Source organism: Macaca mulatta, chromosome 17, assembly GCF_049350105.2.
Source record: "Macaca mulatta isolate MMU2019108-1 chromosome 17, T2T-MMU8v2.0, whole genome shotgun sequence".
In the NCBI taxonomy this organism is placed as follows: Eukaryota; Metazoa; Chordata; class Mammalia; order Primates; family Cercopithecidae; genus Macaca; species Macaca mulatta.
Window position 1 is genome coordinate 11,067,073 of NC_133422.1, and position 18,140 is coordinate 11,085,212.

At 41.1% G+C, this 18,140-nt stretch overlaps 1 protein-coding gene and 1 long non-coding RNA gene across 5 annotated transcripts in view; one reads left to right on the forward strand and one right to left on the reverse strand.

Annotated features, from left to right (window-relative positions):
- The window catches only part of B3GLCT (beta 3-glucosyltransferase), a 119,965-nt gene that overhangs the window by 31,661 nt on the left and 70,164 nt on the right, over window positions 1–18,140 (forward strand). For all 4 annotated transcript variants that reach the window (XM_028837566.2, XM_077974165.1, XM_015120830.3 and 1 more), the window contains exons 5-6: window positions 15,724–15,800; window positions 16,565–16,676. In XM_028837566.2, the coding sequence (XP_028693399.2) occupies window positions 15,724–15,800; window positions 16,565–16,676 (189 nt within the window). The remainder of the gene's footprint in view (window positions 1–15,723; window positions 15,801–16,564; window positions 16,677–18,140) is intronic.
- On the reverse strand, window positions 824–8,572 carry LOC144336248 (uncharacterized). Its single transcript, XR_013407868.1, has 2 exons — window positions 6,699–8,572; window positions 824–1,877 (listed from the first exon to the last, which is right to left on the reverse strand). It is a non-coding gene; the product is annotated as an uncharacterized LOC144336248 (long non-coding RNA).

An 18,140-nucleotide genomic window follows, 5' to 3' on the forward strand; every position in this document is an offset into this window, starting at 1 on the left:
AGGAGACTGAGGCAGAAGAATCACTTGAACCCAGGAAACAGAGGTTGCAGTGAACTAAGATAGCACCACTGCACCTCCAGCCTGGTGACAGAGCAAAATTCTGTCTCAAAAAAAAAAAAAAAAAAAATTTTTTTTTTCTTTTTTTTGGAAACCTAACTTTTGGAGGTTTTCTCCTACTAAACCTTCATGGATTGTATTAGAGAGGCAGACATGCAGCAGCCTTGACTAGCTGGCCTCTTCCGTCTGCTCTGCTGGAGGCACTAGTGGGGTAGCCAAGTGCAGGCCGCTGCAGCGGGGAGGAGGAGCCAGAAGCCCAGCTAATCCATCCCTCAGGTGGGTCCAGGGAAGCTCTAACTGGATTTTGCTCAGTCAGGCCTTGGCAATTACCCCAAACTGTGTGATCAGTGATGACATCAGAACCACAGTTAGGCATCCCTTGTTCATATGAATTAAGAGCACACATTTCCCTACGTCACCTGCATGTGCTGCTGCTCCCAGCAGTACCTTTCGTTTTGCAGATACGGATTTGTGTTTTTTAGATTATGTATCTTCCCCAGTAGTCCTTGACATTGATATGGATAGCGATGCCCCTTGCCATCTAAGCCTAGTTGATTGCATATGCCCCTATACTCCCTCTACTGTTCGTCTACTCTTATTTTTGGCCAATTTTATTTCTGTGCAAATGGATATTCATTGCTGGCTCTCTACCTGTCTTTCCGCTTCTGTTCTTCTGGGAAGAGTAGTTTTCAGAGCATCTTCGAGCAGGGCAGTGTTCCTGGGACTTGGTTTATAGCGGGGATAAGGCATGTGGGTATGTTTTGGTGGGAAGCAATAGAAATGATAAAGTATTCCTCCTTCTCCTCTTCCCCTTAGGAAAAATGAGAGTTGGCAGGATGCTGCTGGGGGCTGGATATGCCTGCTTCTTTGAGAGGCTCTGGGGCTCTGCAAAGGATAGGGCCCAGGTACAAGAGCACCGAATGCTTAAAACTAACTCTAGGCTCTGGGGAGGATGGTTAGAGGTTCCTGTGTAAGCTGAACTTGGCAGTTGTATATAGGAATGGAGAATGTGTGTTATAGTTCTCTTTGGTGTCTGTCAGGATTGAGGCAAGACGGTAGGCAGCTGAGCAGGTGTGGATCCAGCAGAGCAGAAGGAACCTCCATTGCTTGTTACCTTGTGCCAAGATAGTTGCACCAGAGCTTGTTAACTGAAGTCCCTGTCTCTGGATCCCAGCTTCATCTTCTACCGCTCACCCCCTGGCACTTTATTTGCCGGTAACTTCAAACTTGATATGGTTCTAGGATCACTTGCCATATTAGTGCATCCTTGCATTGCTATAAAGAAATACTTGAGACTGGGCCATTTATAAAGAAAAGAGCTTCAATTGGCTTATGGTTCCATAGGCTGTACAGGAAACATGACAGCTTCTCGGGAGGCCTCAGGAAACTTTCAATCATGGCACAAGGTGAAGGGGAAGCAGGCACATCTTATGTGGCTGGAGCAGGAGGGAGAGAGAGGGGAGGTGCTACACACTTTTAAGCAACCGCATCTCTCAATAACTCACTCTCCTCATGACAACACCAAGGGGGATGATGTTAAACCATGAGAAACTGCCCCCATGATCCGGTCACCTCCCTCCAGGCCCTGCTTCCAACGCTGGGAATTACAATTCCACATGAGATTTGGGTGGGGACATAGATTCAGACCACATCACCTGCTATGCCCCTGTGGTTTTGTATATTGTAGATCCCGTCTTCTTGTCAAGCCTATATATCCCCATAAAGGTATTCTGTGCACCATCTTGACCCGCCGTGCTAAGCTACTTCCTTTTTGGTTCCACTTTTGTATCTTGGACAAAATTCTGTTCTATACTTTTTACCTGTCTCTTTTACAAATTTTGAGAGCAGAGAATAGACTATGTCTTCTGAGTTGATTCTTCAGAACCAAGCATTGAATCCTTGAAATTCATGATCTTTTCTTTCCCAGAGTTACTTTCTTCTCTACTGTAATAGAAGTTTCCTTGTATTTCTCCTATATACAGTATGGACCTTCACCCGTACGTACACAAGCATGCACACAAATGCTGTATTAAATCATAAGTTCTTTGAAGGCAAACACTTCTTTGGATCCTTCCATAACACCTTGAACATAGTAGGTATTCAGCATATGGCAACTGAATTGACTCTAAGAAATTTATCAAATGAAAATGAAAATTTAAGTAACTTATGTATTTTATTCCTATTAACTCTTAAATGGATAATGGCCAACCTCCCTCTTATTAAATATAGTAGCTATTTACTTCTCTCAGTGAAACCACAGAGTTTAGGAATAAGAGTAGAAAAAAAATTAGGTATGAGCTGGTGCTAGAAAAATATGATCTTATGAATAATTAAATCTTTTGGAGATAATATGAAAAAGAACCAGAAGATACACTTGACTACTTTAACACAGACAACATAATAGTGACTTAAAGAAGATGGAAATCCTTCAGTATTGAAACAAAATTGAAAAAAAAAAGAAGATGGAAGATGTACTTCTCCCCACCCAACAGTCCAGTCGGTGGGGGCCTGGGGAGGCAGCTCTGCTCCGGGTTCCTCTGTCCTGTTACTTGGATGAAGTGTCTTGTCCTGCTTGGTTGAAGCTGACCTACATTCTGCATTACAGTGTGTGGAGGCCAAGCTGCTTCCTTTTAAGGATTTTGTACCTTGCAATTGTATATGTTGTGTCCCTTTATGTACCTATGTCCAGGGTATATCATGTGGGTTACACCTGGGCTGGGAAGTGTAATGTCTGGTTGGGTGGTCCTGGATTCAGCTAGAACTCAAGGGGTTCTAATCTTTAGAAGGGAAAGGGAGCATGGATACAGAGGGACAAATCAACGTCTCTGCCAAAGTCAGGATTTTGTTTCCATATCAAGGACTCACTTAGTCTGCGGAATTTATTTATGAACCTCTCATTCATTCTTTTCCTATTTGAAGACATACTATGGGCAAATTACTGGGAATACAGAGATCAACAAGACATAATCTTGGTACTTGAAGAATGCGCAGTCCCAGAGAGGAGAAGGGCCATCAGCAGGCAGTTTTTCTTTTTTTTCTTTTTCTTTTTTTTGCTCTGTCACCCAGGCTGGAGTGCAGTGGTGTGATCTCGGCTCACTGCAAGCTCTTCCTCCTGGGTTCACACCATTCTTCTGCCTCAGCCTCCCGCGTAACTGGGACTACAGGCACCCGCTACCATGCCCGGCTAATTTTTTTTTTTTGTATTTTTAGTAGAGACGGGGTTTCACTGTGTTAGCCAGGACGGTCTTGATCTCCTGAACTCGTGGTCCACCCACCTTGGCCTCCCAAAGTGCTGGGATTACATGCATGAGCCACTGTGCCCGGCCAACCAGGCAGTTTTCAAGCAAGGTGGAAGGGCAGTGATAGAAGGGTATACGTGGAACACGAAGAAGGGCCCCTACCATGGTGAGGTAGGGCAGGGGAGCTGAGGAGGGAATGTGATGCTCCAGGAGGGATTTCTGAAAGTGCTGAGCCTGGAACTGAGCCTACCTATTAGGCACTAGCTAGGTTGAGGCTGAGGTGGGAGGGGAGGGCTCTCTGGGTAAGGAGGACAGCAGGTAAGGTGGCCAGATGAGAGGCGGAAGCACAGATGTGTGTGCCCTAATGCTGTCCTGGGGTCAGCAGATGGGGGGTGGCAGTGTGGGCCCCAGGCCTGGAAAGTCAGGAGGGAACATGGTCACATGGAATTGTTTATCCTGTGGGGAGCCAGACTTTTCTGGGGGCTTCTCTGAGGGCTCTCCTGGTATTCTGAGATGTATCTGTTTGGTACACAAGGTGGTTAGCGTCTCTCGTCTCTGGCAATACATGTAGCAGTGACCCTGGTCGCTGTTACAATTAAAAGTGCCCCTTGGTTGAGGATTACTACCAGCGAGTGCCGTTAGGGAGTAGGCCTGGTAGAATTTGTGTTTTAAAACCGTCCTCTGGTGGCCTTAGGTAGAGTGGCATTAAGAGAGCCAGGACTGGGCAAGGAACCTCATTCTAAGGCCGTGGGACTAGTCTTGGACCATGCTGCTCAGGGCGGGTTGCAGACTGCTGTGTGCCTTCTGCCACAGCAGTTTGAGAAGCCCTGGGCTGGGGACAGGGCCATGGATCTGGCCAGGGGGGGCGTAGGGGTGCTGCAGGGCCAGAATGGTGGGAGATGGACCCAGGCTGGAGAGAATGTCAGGGACGCTCCCAGCTGGGACTCAGATGAGGTGGGGCTGCTGAGTGAGACGGAGGAAGGTTCTCTGGTTTAGAGGGTGATGATGACTTCGGGTGTCATATCTGAAGTGAGCGTGTGAGCAGCTGGAGGCTGGATATTTGTTTTACGCTCAGGAGAAAGATTTGGCCAGAAGATGGTAGATTTGAGAGTCAGCAACATACGTAGGTAGTGGCTGGAAGCTTGAAGGTGCTGCTTCCAGGGGAAGCCAAGGGCCCTGGAGGAAGACCAGTGTCTAGGGGCTGGGCAGAGTCAGAGCAGACTGAAGGGCCATATGAAGGGATACAGAGAGGAGGGGCGGTTTGGGATGCTGGGGACCTGAGGACCGGCCCGTCAAATCACCATCAGTAATGCGACATTCTCCGGAGAGGCCTCAGAGAGACCAGTCTCAGACTGCCTGACTAATCAGGATGGTGGCCTGTGCACTGACCTCAGGATGCATCCCACTCAGTGTGCTTTGTTGTTGCTGGCACTGCCGCTGTTGTTATTTGTTTTTAATTGTGATAAAAAAACACATAAAATTTACATCTTAAGTGTACAACTCAGCAGTGTTAAGTGGAATCATGTTGTGCAACAGATCTCCAGAACTTTTTTATCTTGTGAAACTAAAATCTGTACCCATTGAACAACATTCAATGCTCCCCATTCCTCCCTCCCCCAGCCCCTGGCTACCACCATTCTACTTGCTGTTTCTGTGAATTTGATTTTTCCAGATCTCTCGAAGAGTGGAGTCATAGGGTATTTGTCCTTTTGTGACTGGCTTCTGTCACTTACTAATGCCTTCAGGGTTTATGACAGACTCTGTGTTGTTGTAGGTAACCTCAGTCTACTGTGATGGACATTTTCATCTGTAGACACCTGTTTCCTCGGATGCTTATTTGGCGTTTCACGTATGCATCCCCAAGGTGTACTGTGTCCTTCAGTGTATCTGTTCTGCCTGCAGACTCCAGAGGAAGGTGGGACCTGTTCCCTACTCCTCTTTGCATCCCCCATAGCATGTAGTAGATTGCCAGCCACACACAGCATTAGAAACTGTATTTCCATTGATTCGTTGTCCTTAGCTTTTGAAGCTTAGGAAATAGCTACATTTCTTTAAAGTATTTGACTTTTTAGTGCTTTATTCTCTGCATCTATTTAGCTTCATAACACTTATGCTTAGTTTTTATTGTCCTTTATTTGCAATTTTCTGTTTAGGCAACCTGTTGAGTAGGGGACTTAGATTGCCACTAGGTGGCAACATTGGTTTTACATTTAAAGGCACGTAATTAACCAATATCGTTAAGCAATGCACCCCCCTCACCCCCAGCATTTAATTTCTGTGATAGTAAGTAGAGCCTAGACTAAAGCAATAAGGAAGCTTCCCTTTAATTATAAGATAGTCTGTTATTGTTGTGAAATTTTTTGCTTGGATGAAGACAGCTAAGAGCACCAAAGTAGGTATGACAAAACTTTAATTTGCTCACAAGATCCAGAGTGAGCTTTTAGAGCTTAGGTAATTTCATTTTTGGATTAACAAGTCTTTCGGAAGTTGAACTGTCCAGAAAGATTTTAGGGTTTGCAATTATTCTGGATTCTGGATCATTTTTTCTTTTACAGAGTTTTTTTTTTTTATGGCACATGTGTGATTAAAAGTTGACTTTATTCTATGAATAGCACTCTAGAGATCCATAAATGGGGCCAAGTGCTGTGGTTCACGCTTGTAATCCCAGCACCTTGGGAGGCCAAGGCGGGTGGATCACCTGAGGGCTGGAGTTCAAGACCAGCCTGGCCAACATGGTGAAACACTGTCTATACAGAAATACAAAAATTAGCTGGTCATGGTGGCAGACTCCTATAATCCCAGCTACTCTGGAGGCAGAGGCAGGAGAGTTGCTTGGACCCAGGAGGCAGAGGTTGCAGTGACCCGAGATCGTACCACTGCACTCCAGCCTGGGCAACAGAGCGAGACTCCGTCTCAAAAAAAAAAAAAAAAAAAAAAGATCCAAGAACAAGAATGGCTGACAGCTAACATAGAGTCTGTAGACAATACTTAGGGGGCAATGATGAGATAACTTGACCTGGAACTAAATGAAAATAGAGAAATAAGATCAACTTCTGAGAATTAAATGCTGAAATTCACAAAGCGTAGGGAGGCAAAATCACTTTAAAGAGGCAGGAGGGCTCCTTAGTTAAAACCTAGCTGGAGGCGGTTTTTTTGTTTTTGTTTTTGTTTTTGAGATGGAGTTTTGCTCCTGTTTCCCAGGCTGTAGTGCAGTGGTGCGATCTCAGCTCACTGCAACCTCTGCCTTCTGGGTTCAAGCGATTCTCCTGCCTCAGCCTCCAGAGTAGCTGGAATTACAGGTGCCTGCTACCACGCCTGGCTGATTTTTTGTATTTTTAGTAGAGATGGGGTTTTACCGTGTTGACCAGGCTGCTCTCGAACTCCTGACCTCAGGTGACCCACCTGTCTTGGCCTTCTAAAGTTCTGAGATTACAGGTGTGAGCCACCGCGCCCTGCCTGCTGGAGGCTGTTTTAAGAAATGGACATAAGAAAGAACTGGTGACTCTGTCAGCTATGGGAGCTGAGAAAGGGAAAAACTAAGAGGCAGAAGTTGTCGGCCTCCCAGTGCTGTTGTGGGAGCAGGAGCAGGCTGGCTCCTAAAAGGGGTGCCTCAGCAGCTTGGTGGGGCAGGTATGCACTGTGCCTGTAAGGGACAGGATGTCACCTGGGACCTGTGTCTGTAAGGGACCCTCATGTCACCTGGGACCCCAATTATGAAGCATGAAGGTTGCAATTTTGGTTTCTTCATCAATTTGCCCACCATGAACATTCGTAAAAGTTGCTTGGTGAGGCAGAAGTCAGCAGTAAGTTTTATCATTTGAATATTTATCTGATAGCTCAAAATATATACTCCTCCCACAATACCAGATGTCTAGAACTGCTGTTTAGTCATTACTCTGTCAGGTTGCACTTGACTACAAAGTCTGCCAAAAAATTAAGGTGCAAAAATATAATGATTTCTGTGATTATGCATCTGTTTTCAGCTATTCTCTTTGCTTAGGCAAGTCATTACCTATGCCTGTTTTGCCTCAAGATGCTAAAACGCAGCCTTATTAAAAACACAAACATTTTTCATCATTATAGCGTGAATATAAAAAGAAAGAGCCTAAACTAACTTTTTATCTGACATTTAATACTGTACATGGAGTTGTTAGTAGAAGAGTTAAACTGTTTCCCTTGTTTTCTACAAGGGTCATTGTAAGTAGTCATTTCCATCTCCAGTTTTGAAGCTTATCATGCAGTTATAATGGTGCTGAAGTTGTGTGGGATGAGTAAAGTGTGTATTGGGAGTGGAATGTGATGTTTGTAGATTGCAGCGAATGGAAAGGAGGGTTGGTGAGAGGTGAGAGTGGGGATGCGGCTGATGACTATGGCTTCCTAAATGTGGATCTGCACATAGAAGAATGCAGAGTTTGAAGAGGAGCTCTTTTTTTCCCTGTTTTTTTCTCCCTGTGGAGGGGTAATATGAAGTGATCAAGACTGACTATTTAAAGAGGTATGCGAACAAAAAGCAAAGTGGAGGTGAGGCAAACAGAAACCCGAAGGGAGAGTTTGTGCAATGATCTAATAAATCACCTGCTTGGATTTATTTTGTTCAGATGCCTATTATGTGCACAGCATCTGTATCAATTATGATTTGACTTCTTTTTTTAACTTAACATTCCTTCTTGAGTGGATATTTGTGTAAAAATTCTTACATTAAATATTTTGTTTGTTATATGAAACAGGAGAGCAAACAGCTCAGGCTCTAGAGATGATGCTGTTAAGTATCTTGAATTTATGTTGTGATGGCAAAGCTGTCACCTGAGTATTTTTTTTTTCCTTCTGGTTCCTGGGGTCTAGCCACCAAGGGGATCCCATGCGGAGATAATCTTTCCTGTAGTTTCAAAAGCAAATTAACACCTGTCTAAAACCATTATTGTTCTCCAAAGGAACTTTATGTAAGATGAAATTGGAAACAATGAAGGAGAGAAGATAAAGCATAATTGCATTGTTTTCAGTAGGTTCTAGTAAAGCAAGGATCCGGGCACCATTTGAAGACACTAAAGTAGGAACTCAGCACAAGGCCAAGGTCATGCTTGCCCAGGGAATCACTTTGGATGGGGAGCAGAGAAGTCAGCCACTGTAGAAGGAATATTTGGGGAGAGGGGTAGGACAGTGTTTAGAATTAAGGCAGGAGCTGAGAAATAGGCAGAACCAGAGATAAATTATGGTTCCAGGCAAGGCAACCTGCAAATACCACCCCGCTCCCCCGACCAAAAAAAAAAAAAAAAAAATCAGAAGTCAGGATGCTTAAAAGAGTTTCATTATTGGGGGCAGAGGTTGGAGGGGTCAGAGGTTGGATTACATTTTCTGCATTAGACCAAATGGAGCTAACCTAGCTGCTTAGAGACCTCTACACTCTCCACCCCGAACTATATAGCTTTTGAAGAGAACTGACACTTCTAATTTTGTAGCCTTTTGTGGTGAGACTATAAACCCTTTATTTAAAACCTGGCATAATCTCAACCTTACAAATTTTTTTTTTTTTTTCTGCTGTTCGCAGAAAGTTTTGGAAATCACTATTTTTCTTGAGAAGAGTTAGGCCGCCCTTGCCTCATTAGTTTTTTTGTTTTTAACTGCCTGATTTTCATTTGTTAAGCCAGAAGAGCTAGCAAAGCCTTTCGTAGCTTAGTGTAAAGAAGCTTGAGAAAGATGGCCTGGCGTTTTCTAATTTTAGAATATTTTTTTATTGACAGGGAGACTCTGTGAGTTACTTCATTAAAAGGTTAACTTTGAGAGTCATGAGTGTGATTTATTTTGCCTCAGCTTTTTGATGCTGTGTATCATTAAACTTTTCTTTTGAAGTGAAAGGAGTTGGATGCTTAATAGTTTACTAAAAGTTAGTTTTATTTTTAGAAATTGACAGGCATTAATTGTATTTTTATTTATTAAATTCGATACTTTATTACATTGCTGTTGAATGCAAATTTATCGAGCCATTCATTCAACAAATATTGATTGAATACTTTGGGCAAGGGCCTGGACAGGATGCTCCAGGAGAAAATAGAATTTTTTTTTATACACATTCTCTGACCTAAGTAACACTGTCCTTTTTCACATATACAACTAGCATTCTTAGAAACATCTTTCATACATGTGTGTCTTTATATAAACTTCACGCATCACAGGAAATAGAACATTGAGACTCAAGGCCAAGTTGCTCAACAGTAATGAAATCTTCATACTATTTGGAAGGCTGTGTCATGACCATTTGTCTCTCTTTGGCTGCCCAGCATTTGAACCCCTTTGCTTCCTGGAGAGGTCTATACCTTGTGTCTGGAGGGAGCTGGGGCTTGGCCCATTAAGGCAGACAGAGGCCAGGTGCTCGGGCTTCCCAAGCTCAGGGGAGGGTGGGCCTCCCTTCCAGCATGGCATGTTGGATGAGTATGGAGCTGGAGACCCCAAAAAGAAGGTAGCTGTAGACCTCCCTCCTCTGGGTGTCTAGTGGTGACGGTGGAGGCCAATGCAAAGCCAGCACGTGAAAGTGTGCAGAGGAGGTGGGGGCTCCATGAGCATGATGCCAGTGGTGTGTGATGCCCAGCAGGGACGGCCTCTCCAGGGTGTAGGTCACTGTAGACTGTGCCATGCCCAGTGCCTATTGCTGGAAATGGTACCTGCCCTCCAGGAGGCTCATTCTAGTGAGGGGAGCTGGTCATTCCACTGATTGAATTGCTGTATGAATCAGTACAAGCATGGCCCCCTGAGAACATAGGCAAGGAAAGCTGTGACCCCATCTGGAAATGCCAGTAAAGGCTTTTTTATGGCATTTGCACTAAGCCTTGAAGAAATGTAATGTGAGTTTGGTAGACTCCTGTCTTGGGCAGCTTGAGGGCTGTCACTGAAGGAGGCAATACATCGTGGGTGTCACTGGATATTAGGGAATGGATGAAGGAAAGAGGATGAGCTACCCTCAGCTAAGATGATGAGTTCATTTTTGGAAAGGTGGAGTTTGAGGGATTAGTGAGACATCTAGTTTATGGGCCCAGGGTTTGGAGTGGAGAGAATTGGAAACTACAGTAGTTATTGTAGCTTTTATTGAGTGCCCATCATCATTTTACTTAGTGCTCATATTGGTACAGTATGCTATGCTGTTTTCAAGCATCAGCTCATTGAACTCTATGAATTAGTTGCTGTTATTCTTGCCATTTTGCAGAGGGGACACTGAGGCTTAGAGAGATTAATAAAATAGTGGAGTAAGTCCTATACCTCAGTTCTGAGGGGATCCAAAGCTTACTCTCTCTGCCTTCCTCCTGACACGCAGGTGGGGCCACGATCCCTCGTGCGGCAGACCGGTGTCGATTGGTAAACAGGGTCCTGTTCAGTCTGTCCCTTCATATGGCTCTGTCATTATGGCTTCTATCCCTGACATTATATTGTAGATTTGTTTGCTTGTTGCCTGTCTCCCTCACGAGAACGTGAGATCCAAGAGGGCAGGGACTCTGCGTGTCTTATCACAGCTGTTTACTGTATTCCTAGAACAGTACCTGGTACATAGTAGTTGCTCAAAAAATATTGCAAAATTGATGATATTGTTAATAGTCATCACATGCGGCCGGGCGCGGTGGCTCAAGCCTGTAATCCCAGCACTTTGGGAGGCCGAGACGGGTGGATCACGAGGTCAGGAGATCGAGACCATCCTGGCTAACACGGTGAAACCCCGTCTCTACTAAAAATACAAAAAACTAGCCAGGCGAGGTGGCGGGCGCCTGTAGTCCCAGCTACTCGGGAGGCTGAGGCAGGAGAATGGCGTAAACCCAGGAGGCGGAGCTTGCAGTGAGCTGAGATCCGGCCACTGCACTCCAGCCCGGGCGACACAGCAAGACTCCGTCTCAAAAAAAAAAAAAAAAAAAAAAAATAGTCATCACATGCTTACCACATGCCAAGTGCCTGGCATGTATTAACTCACTTGCTCCCCTTTGCCATTATCATCTCAATACATGACAGAACGAGGTGGCAGAGCCACAACTAGGATAAGAAACTCACTCAAGTTGCTTGGCTCAGAATAGAGCCAGGGTTCAGAGGAAGGAATTTGGCTCCAAAAATCAGATCCTTAAATACTGAGCTTTACAGCCTTTTGTGAGCAAATGAATTATTAGTTAAAATAGATTTGTATGAGCTATAAAATAAACTTAGTAATGCATTTCAAAGTAAATTGTTCATAAAAATAAAAATTTCTAAATAATGAGGTAATATTTTTTCTTGTTAGGAAAGGACATTTAATGATTCAGACAGGTGTCCAGAGAAATCTTTTGTTTTTTTGTAATACAGTCTCAGATTCCTAGAAGGTATGTTGTTATAACATCACATATAATCTGCTGGGGGCCATAAATGAATACTGGATCTCTAAAGGCTAGTAAATCTGTCTGATACATGTTGCAAATAGCATGTTACAGATCTCTATTATCCTCATAAGACATACCTACCTCTTACAGAAGAAACTGTAACAATAAACAGATGTTAATTTTTACCATGATTTATTTGTTATTCTAAAAGCTCAGTTCAATGCCTTAGAATGATGTAATAGTTGGAATTTAGACATGCAGTTGAAATGGAATCAGTCTTAAAAGTTCAGTGTTTTAGAAGCTTTGCCTAATACTGAACCAATGTGCTGATGTTACTTTCTAATTTAGCATGTAGTCTGAATAATAAAACTGAATGAGACCATAAACCCATGTACTTCTAGGTTTAGAGGAGAAGTTAAGGACAAACGACAAATACTGGCAGATAGTCTGTTGACAAGGGGAAGACCAGCAGCTTGTAGTTTAATTGTTGAATTATTTCCAGACATGCAGAAAAACTAAAATGGTTCAAAACCAAATCTGCTGAATAATTAAGGTTATTTATGCTATTTTATATATTCATCTATTTTAATCCATGTTCAAATGTTAGCTTTTTCATTCATACTATTAACAATTCTAGATATGAATCTTTAATGATTTCCCCTCCATATCAAGAGTAATGGCCCTTCTCCATTCTAAAAAATATTGTGAGAATACTCAGCTGTGATATTGGAATCAAACCCCTTTCCCAAATGAGGATGATGAATATGCATAAGAACCAACTAATGAATTAGAATGTTGGTTTTAAATTTGTTTGCTCTCAATAATTATTAGCTGTTTTAAATATAAATTCATGACTTGATAACAAATATGTTCCAAGGAAGTACTGACTGAAAGTTCTCTAGGCTTTCTGTCTTCAAAGTGATTATGATACCAGTGGATGCTGATAAAGGCAGACTTTGATTCAAAGAGATACATACAGTTGACATTAAAGTTTAAATTATTGCAATCAGCCTTTTCATTTTCCTTCCCTTTTCTGTCATTTTCCATATTTGATCATTCGTATTTTTAGCTCCTTTATGTCTGCCTGTTAGGGCATTATCTCATTATCGAGAGAATTTTGAATTACCTTTTAGGTTTGAAATAGTAGCATGATTAGGCATCATTTAGATTGACGACAGTTGTTGCATGCATGAATGCCATTACTATGTCTTTATTCCAGACAACTCTTGGTAATGTTGATAGAACATTTTCTTATTTTCCCCTTGAATTTTAATTTGAAAACTATTTTTTAGTTATTCATCCAGTTACTTATTTAAAAACCTGCTTTGAGCCAGGGCACGGTGGCTCATGCCTGTAATGCCAGCACTTTGGGAAGCTGTGGCCAGTGGATCACCTGAAATCAGGAGTTCGAGACCAGCCTGGCCAATACGGTGAAACCCTGTCTCTATTAATAACACAAAAATTAGCCAGGCGTGGTGGTGCACCCCTGCAATCCCAGCTACTCAGGAGGCTGAGGCAGGAGAATCACTTGAACCTGGTAGGCAGAGGTTGCAGTGAGTCGAGATTGCGCCTGGGTGACAAGAGCAAAACTCTGTCTCCAAAAATAAAAATAAAAACTTGCTTTGAATCTAAAAATGGTATCATTTAATGACACTACCTTTAAGGAGGTCTAAATCTTGTGATGGCGATAGATGGAACATAAAGTATTATAATCCTTAGTGGTAGGAACTGAGATAAGATCATTTGATAGAAAATTTTCTTGCACCCTTTTTGATAATTACCTTTAAGGTGCTACTACATCTAAGTGTAATATTATGTCTGTTTGGGTCTCTGTGTGCATTCATATATACATTTATATGTGTATATGTATGTATATGACAAGAATAAAAGCTCTTGGGCATTTTTGGGGATTAGTAGATTAAAATTTATTTATAATTAAGATGACCTTGGCTTAATCAAGAGTTAATCAAGAGCAGGTTTCTGAGTGCCACGGTAGCACCTACTTTGTATTTTTGAGTACTCACCTTTGGAGAGTGTTAGTAACAAGGCATGCTAGCTTTTGAAATATTGTTATATGGAGATACAGAGAGACAGGTAATTTGATCTTGTGTTCACAAACTGAAGCAAATATGAAATCTAGTATATGATTTAGTAAACAAATATAATGGAGCTATGAGTGACTTTAATCTACTGATAATCCAGAGTTTATTTCAGTCTAGGATGTGATTCCTTGTTTGCACTACCTAAACCTTTCCCTCCCTCATTTTATGTTGTGGCAGAGTTATTCATAAGCTTGTCTTCTAATCTCTCCCAGGAAAGTGTCCTCTTAGCCTTTCTGCTGAGATTGCTGTCTAGGTATCAAAGGAAGCCTTTTCTCAGTTAATAGCTGTTGATGTTACGTTATACATCGTCTATAACTAGGAAGTATAATACTTCTTTGGAAGTAAATTTTTGAGGTGCATTCATTTTCCTTCAATTTTTAAAAACCTTAGCTATGTTTTAATTGAAGGATTTTTAAAGCATATATCTCATTATTATATCATCTTGTCACAAATATTTTCACTTTTTGGTTCCTCTACTCTCTGTTCATTTAGGATTTTGTTTTATTCTTGGAATCATGTCTGATTTTTTTCTATTAAACATAAGGACATTTCCATTGCTATAAAGTTTTCAGCATAATTTTAATTGATACATAACTCATTAGCTACTTTTATGTAAAACTTTAAAAAGTATTTGCTCTTTTTTTCTTGTCTAGCTCACATTTGCATTTACCCATAATTCCAAAGTTTTATGCAAATAGTAACATCATTAGTTTCTTTACACATGATTTTCTGCTCTTATGTAATCCTTCATGAATATATATATTTGCTGGAATTTTTAAAATACAATGAAAATTACTGCATAATTCAGAAGTAACTGTAGGAAAGCCCTGAATTATTTATATTGGGTAACTGCTAATTTAGCCTTAAGGTTTACTCTTTCTAACATACCACATTGTTTGTCTTATTTGACCCGTGATTACTGTTTTTTGCATTTCATATTTGTACATGGAAGTTGAAAGGAATATTATATAAAATAAATGAGATTTACTTGAAATTTAATTCCAAAGATTTATGTTAAAGACTAGTCTCTTCTTAAATAATACATATCTGAACTTTAAGACTGCTGTGAAATCCACATCAGTGCACTAATATTTCAGATACTTAGGTACTTCTTCTTGAATTCTTTTGTCTGTAATGGTTACTAGGAATATAGTTTTATAGCTAGTATAAAACACAGGATATAATAAAGTTTGTTGGGGGAGGAGGTTTAAGCATATCAGATATGAAATTTTTGACTTTTGGCTTTTGTAACAACTTGAAATATAGCGAATAGTGTTTTACTTCAAAGCTAACACTCGTAGCCTTGAAAATATTAATCTCTGTATATGTGTGCATAATTTATGTAAGCACAGTTGTGCCTTATTTCTGAATTTTAGTTCCTCCTATGCTTATAAATTTGTCAATTCCATTATTATGCTATTCTTACTATTGCCTGAGTAATTAAGGATTATATTTCTAGACCAAAACTTTTTGTTATCAGGGTGTTATAATGTGTTTAGAGAACTTTAAAAAGTAATTTTTGCACATGAGGTAGATCAAATATTGTATCCTCTAGTTTAGCCAAAGGGTTTTCCTTTTCACATGTTCCGTATGTTGTATATAAAATAAAAAACTGCTTCTGTGCCTCTGAGTTATCCCTGACTTTCCCCCAGGCTCTTCCCTTCAAGTCACCTTCACAGACTTCAGGTTGGCTCCAAGTCATGGAAGACTTTCCTTGTAGGTCTTGAGCCCTATTTGGGTGCGTGGGTGGTGCAGAGTGCAGAGGTTGCATGGATTCAGCCAAAATACTTCATTTCCAGTAGCTTCTGGAGAAAATAAGGAAAAAGAAGTGGTTTGAAGAGTACCATGTCAGGTCTCTAGAAATAGCTGCATTTTAAGCTAAGCCTTTTCTTTTTTTCTTTTTTCTTTTCTTCTTCTTCTTTTTTTTTTTTTTTTTTTTTTTTTTTACTTTTTTTGGAGTAATCAATTCATACTTACCTTCTTTGATCATTGTTTTTTCAGGAGCTCCCCAGTGTCCTCCTCCTTCATCAGCTGGCTAAACAAGAAGGTGCATGGACCATACTTCCATTGTTACCGCAGTACGTTTGTTTAACTCACGTGTAGATGACTGACATTCCTACCTGAACACTTCTATGCCCCTAGTCTTTTTATTAAGAGGATGTGGTTTTCCTCAGTCAGTAAGTGAAATAAATTTGAGTTTTACTTTTTATGATTATTACCTTAACCAAATTTCTTGATGATTGGTTCTTAATCATGAGTAGCTTTTTTTTTTTTTTTTTTTTAAGACGGAGTCTCGCTTCATCGCCAGGCTGGAGTACAGTGGCGTGATCTCGGCTTACTGCAAGCTCTGCCTCGTGGGTTCAAGCGATTCTCTTGCCTCAGCCTCCCAAGTAGCTGGGACTACAGGTGTCTGCCACCATGCCCAGTTAATTTTTGTATTTTTAGTAGAGACGAGTTTTACCATGTTGGCCAGGATGCCCTTGATCTCTTGACTTTGTGATCTGTCTGCCTTGGCCTCCCAAAGTGCTGGGATTACAGGCGTGAGCCACTGCACCCTGCCTTATATATGCTTTTTCTTAAAAGATAAAATGCTTCAAGTTGATATTTGAAAATTATTTATCCCCTGAACTAGTGTTGTTATGGAGAGAATTAGCTTTAAGAACTCCAGCTGTTTTTTAAACCATTAGCATCTGGCTTTTCTATAAGCTGAAGAAAAATATAGAGAAAAAAACTAGATACGCCATTCTGTGTACCCTTCATTCATTTCCTACCGATCAGTTTTAAACCTTATTATTAACTCATTTTACAGAAGTGATTACTGAAACTTGTTTCTTTTGATCAGCTTTTCTGTAACATACAGCAGAAATTCGTCTTGGATTTTCTTCTGTGAAGAAGAGACAAGAATACAGATTCCAAAACTCTTGGAAACCCTCAGCAGATATGACCCCTCTAAGGTGAATATAACTTCAATACCAGTTCTTATTTTGGGGGACAGTGTTTCAAAGGAGATTTAATTTTGATTAAGAAGCTTTTGAATCTAATAAAAAACCACTTAGTTTAAAATTAAACAGAACGAAACTTTGTTGAATATCTGGAAGATATGTTAAATAATGCTCTTTGAAGTTTGTAGCTTATAGAGGGACAGAGCTTATGATGAGCCATTTTAAATGAAAAAAATCTGTGAATACATGTGTTAGCAATTTCAGAGAGTTGAAAACTATCACTTGAAGTTCAGAAACTGCTTATCTTAGCAATAAACTTAAGTTGGCTATTTTTCCTTATTAGACAGTGACCATATATTATTTTAGATAGAAAATTGTTTTTGAGTGCCAGCTGTATACTGAGCACTGTGGATGGCAGAGGCTACAACAAAACAGACAGTGATTCTGACCATGTGGGTGGCAAAGAATAGCGGGGAGAACAGACCATTAGAGAAGCAGTTATGGTTAGAAGCAAAACATCCCTAATAAGGAAGACTAGGGTGCTGTTAGAAGCATATAACAGGGGCATGGAATCTAACCTGGGAAGGTCAGGACAGGAAGTGACATTTAGTCTGAGTTCTGTAGGATGAGTAGGAGTTAGCAAGAGAAAAAGAGAGTCTACCAGGCAGGGGACACTATTTGAGAAAGAATGGGGGTGGGAAGGGATGTATCTTGAACTGGAGGAACTCAGTGAAGTCCACCACAGTGAAGTCCACAAAACTTTCACGTTTTCAAATCTTATTTTTATTTTGTGCAGATTTGATAGAGCAACTGGATCTTGTTTGCCTGGAAATCCCTAGCCCTGAGCAGTGTTTAACACTTAGTAGGTGGTCAGTGAATATTCGTGAATGACTTTATAACCCTGTAATAATCAGTTTTGCTGTTGGGCTACGTTCTAAGGCTCGTTAGGTTTAGAGAGCTGCCTTGGAAATGTGTCAAGAGTAAATTGAGCTCATTCAGTTCTCCTTCAGAGAAAAGAAGCCCAGGTTACCACCTGATCACTTTTTGGAATTCTTTAAACTTGGGATAAGCAGAGATGGGCTGGTCCCAGTGGAAACCTGTCCCACCCACCTTTGGATGCTCACTCCTGAAATGAATCAGATGTAATGAGCTCATGGGGAATAAAAGGCGAGCTTCTGGACGCTGCTCGGTTTGTTGATGTAGATGTCAAACACTGGGCAACAGTGATCATTAGATTAATTTCTCCAGTGCTGGAAAGTCTTTACTATAATAGAAACCACTGCTTTTGATGATCTTTAAATGCTGGAAAGATCCATTACGATTTTTCTTCATGCTTTTGATTTCTGGGAAGCTTTAGATATAATTGGATGAGAAGGTCGTTGGGTTAAAAAAATAATTCCTTCAAAGGGAAGAATTATGAACCTGTCTCATCCAGTCTTTTCAGATGATACTAACCAGCACCTATGTACTTTCTGC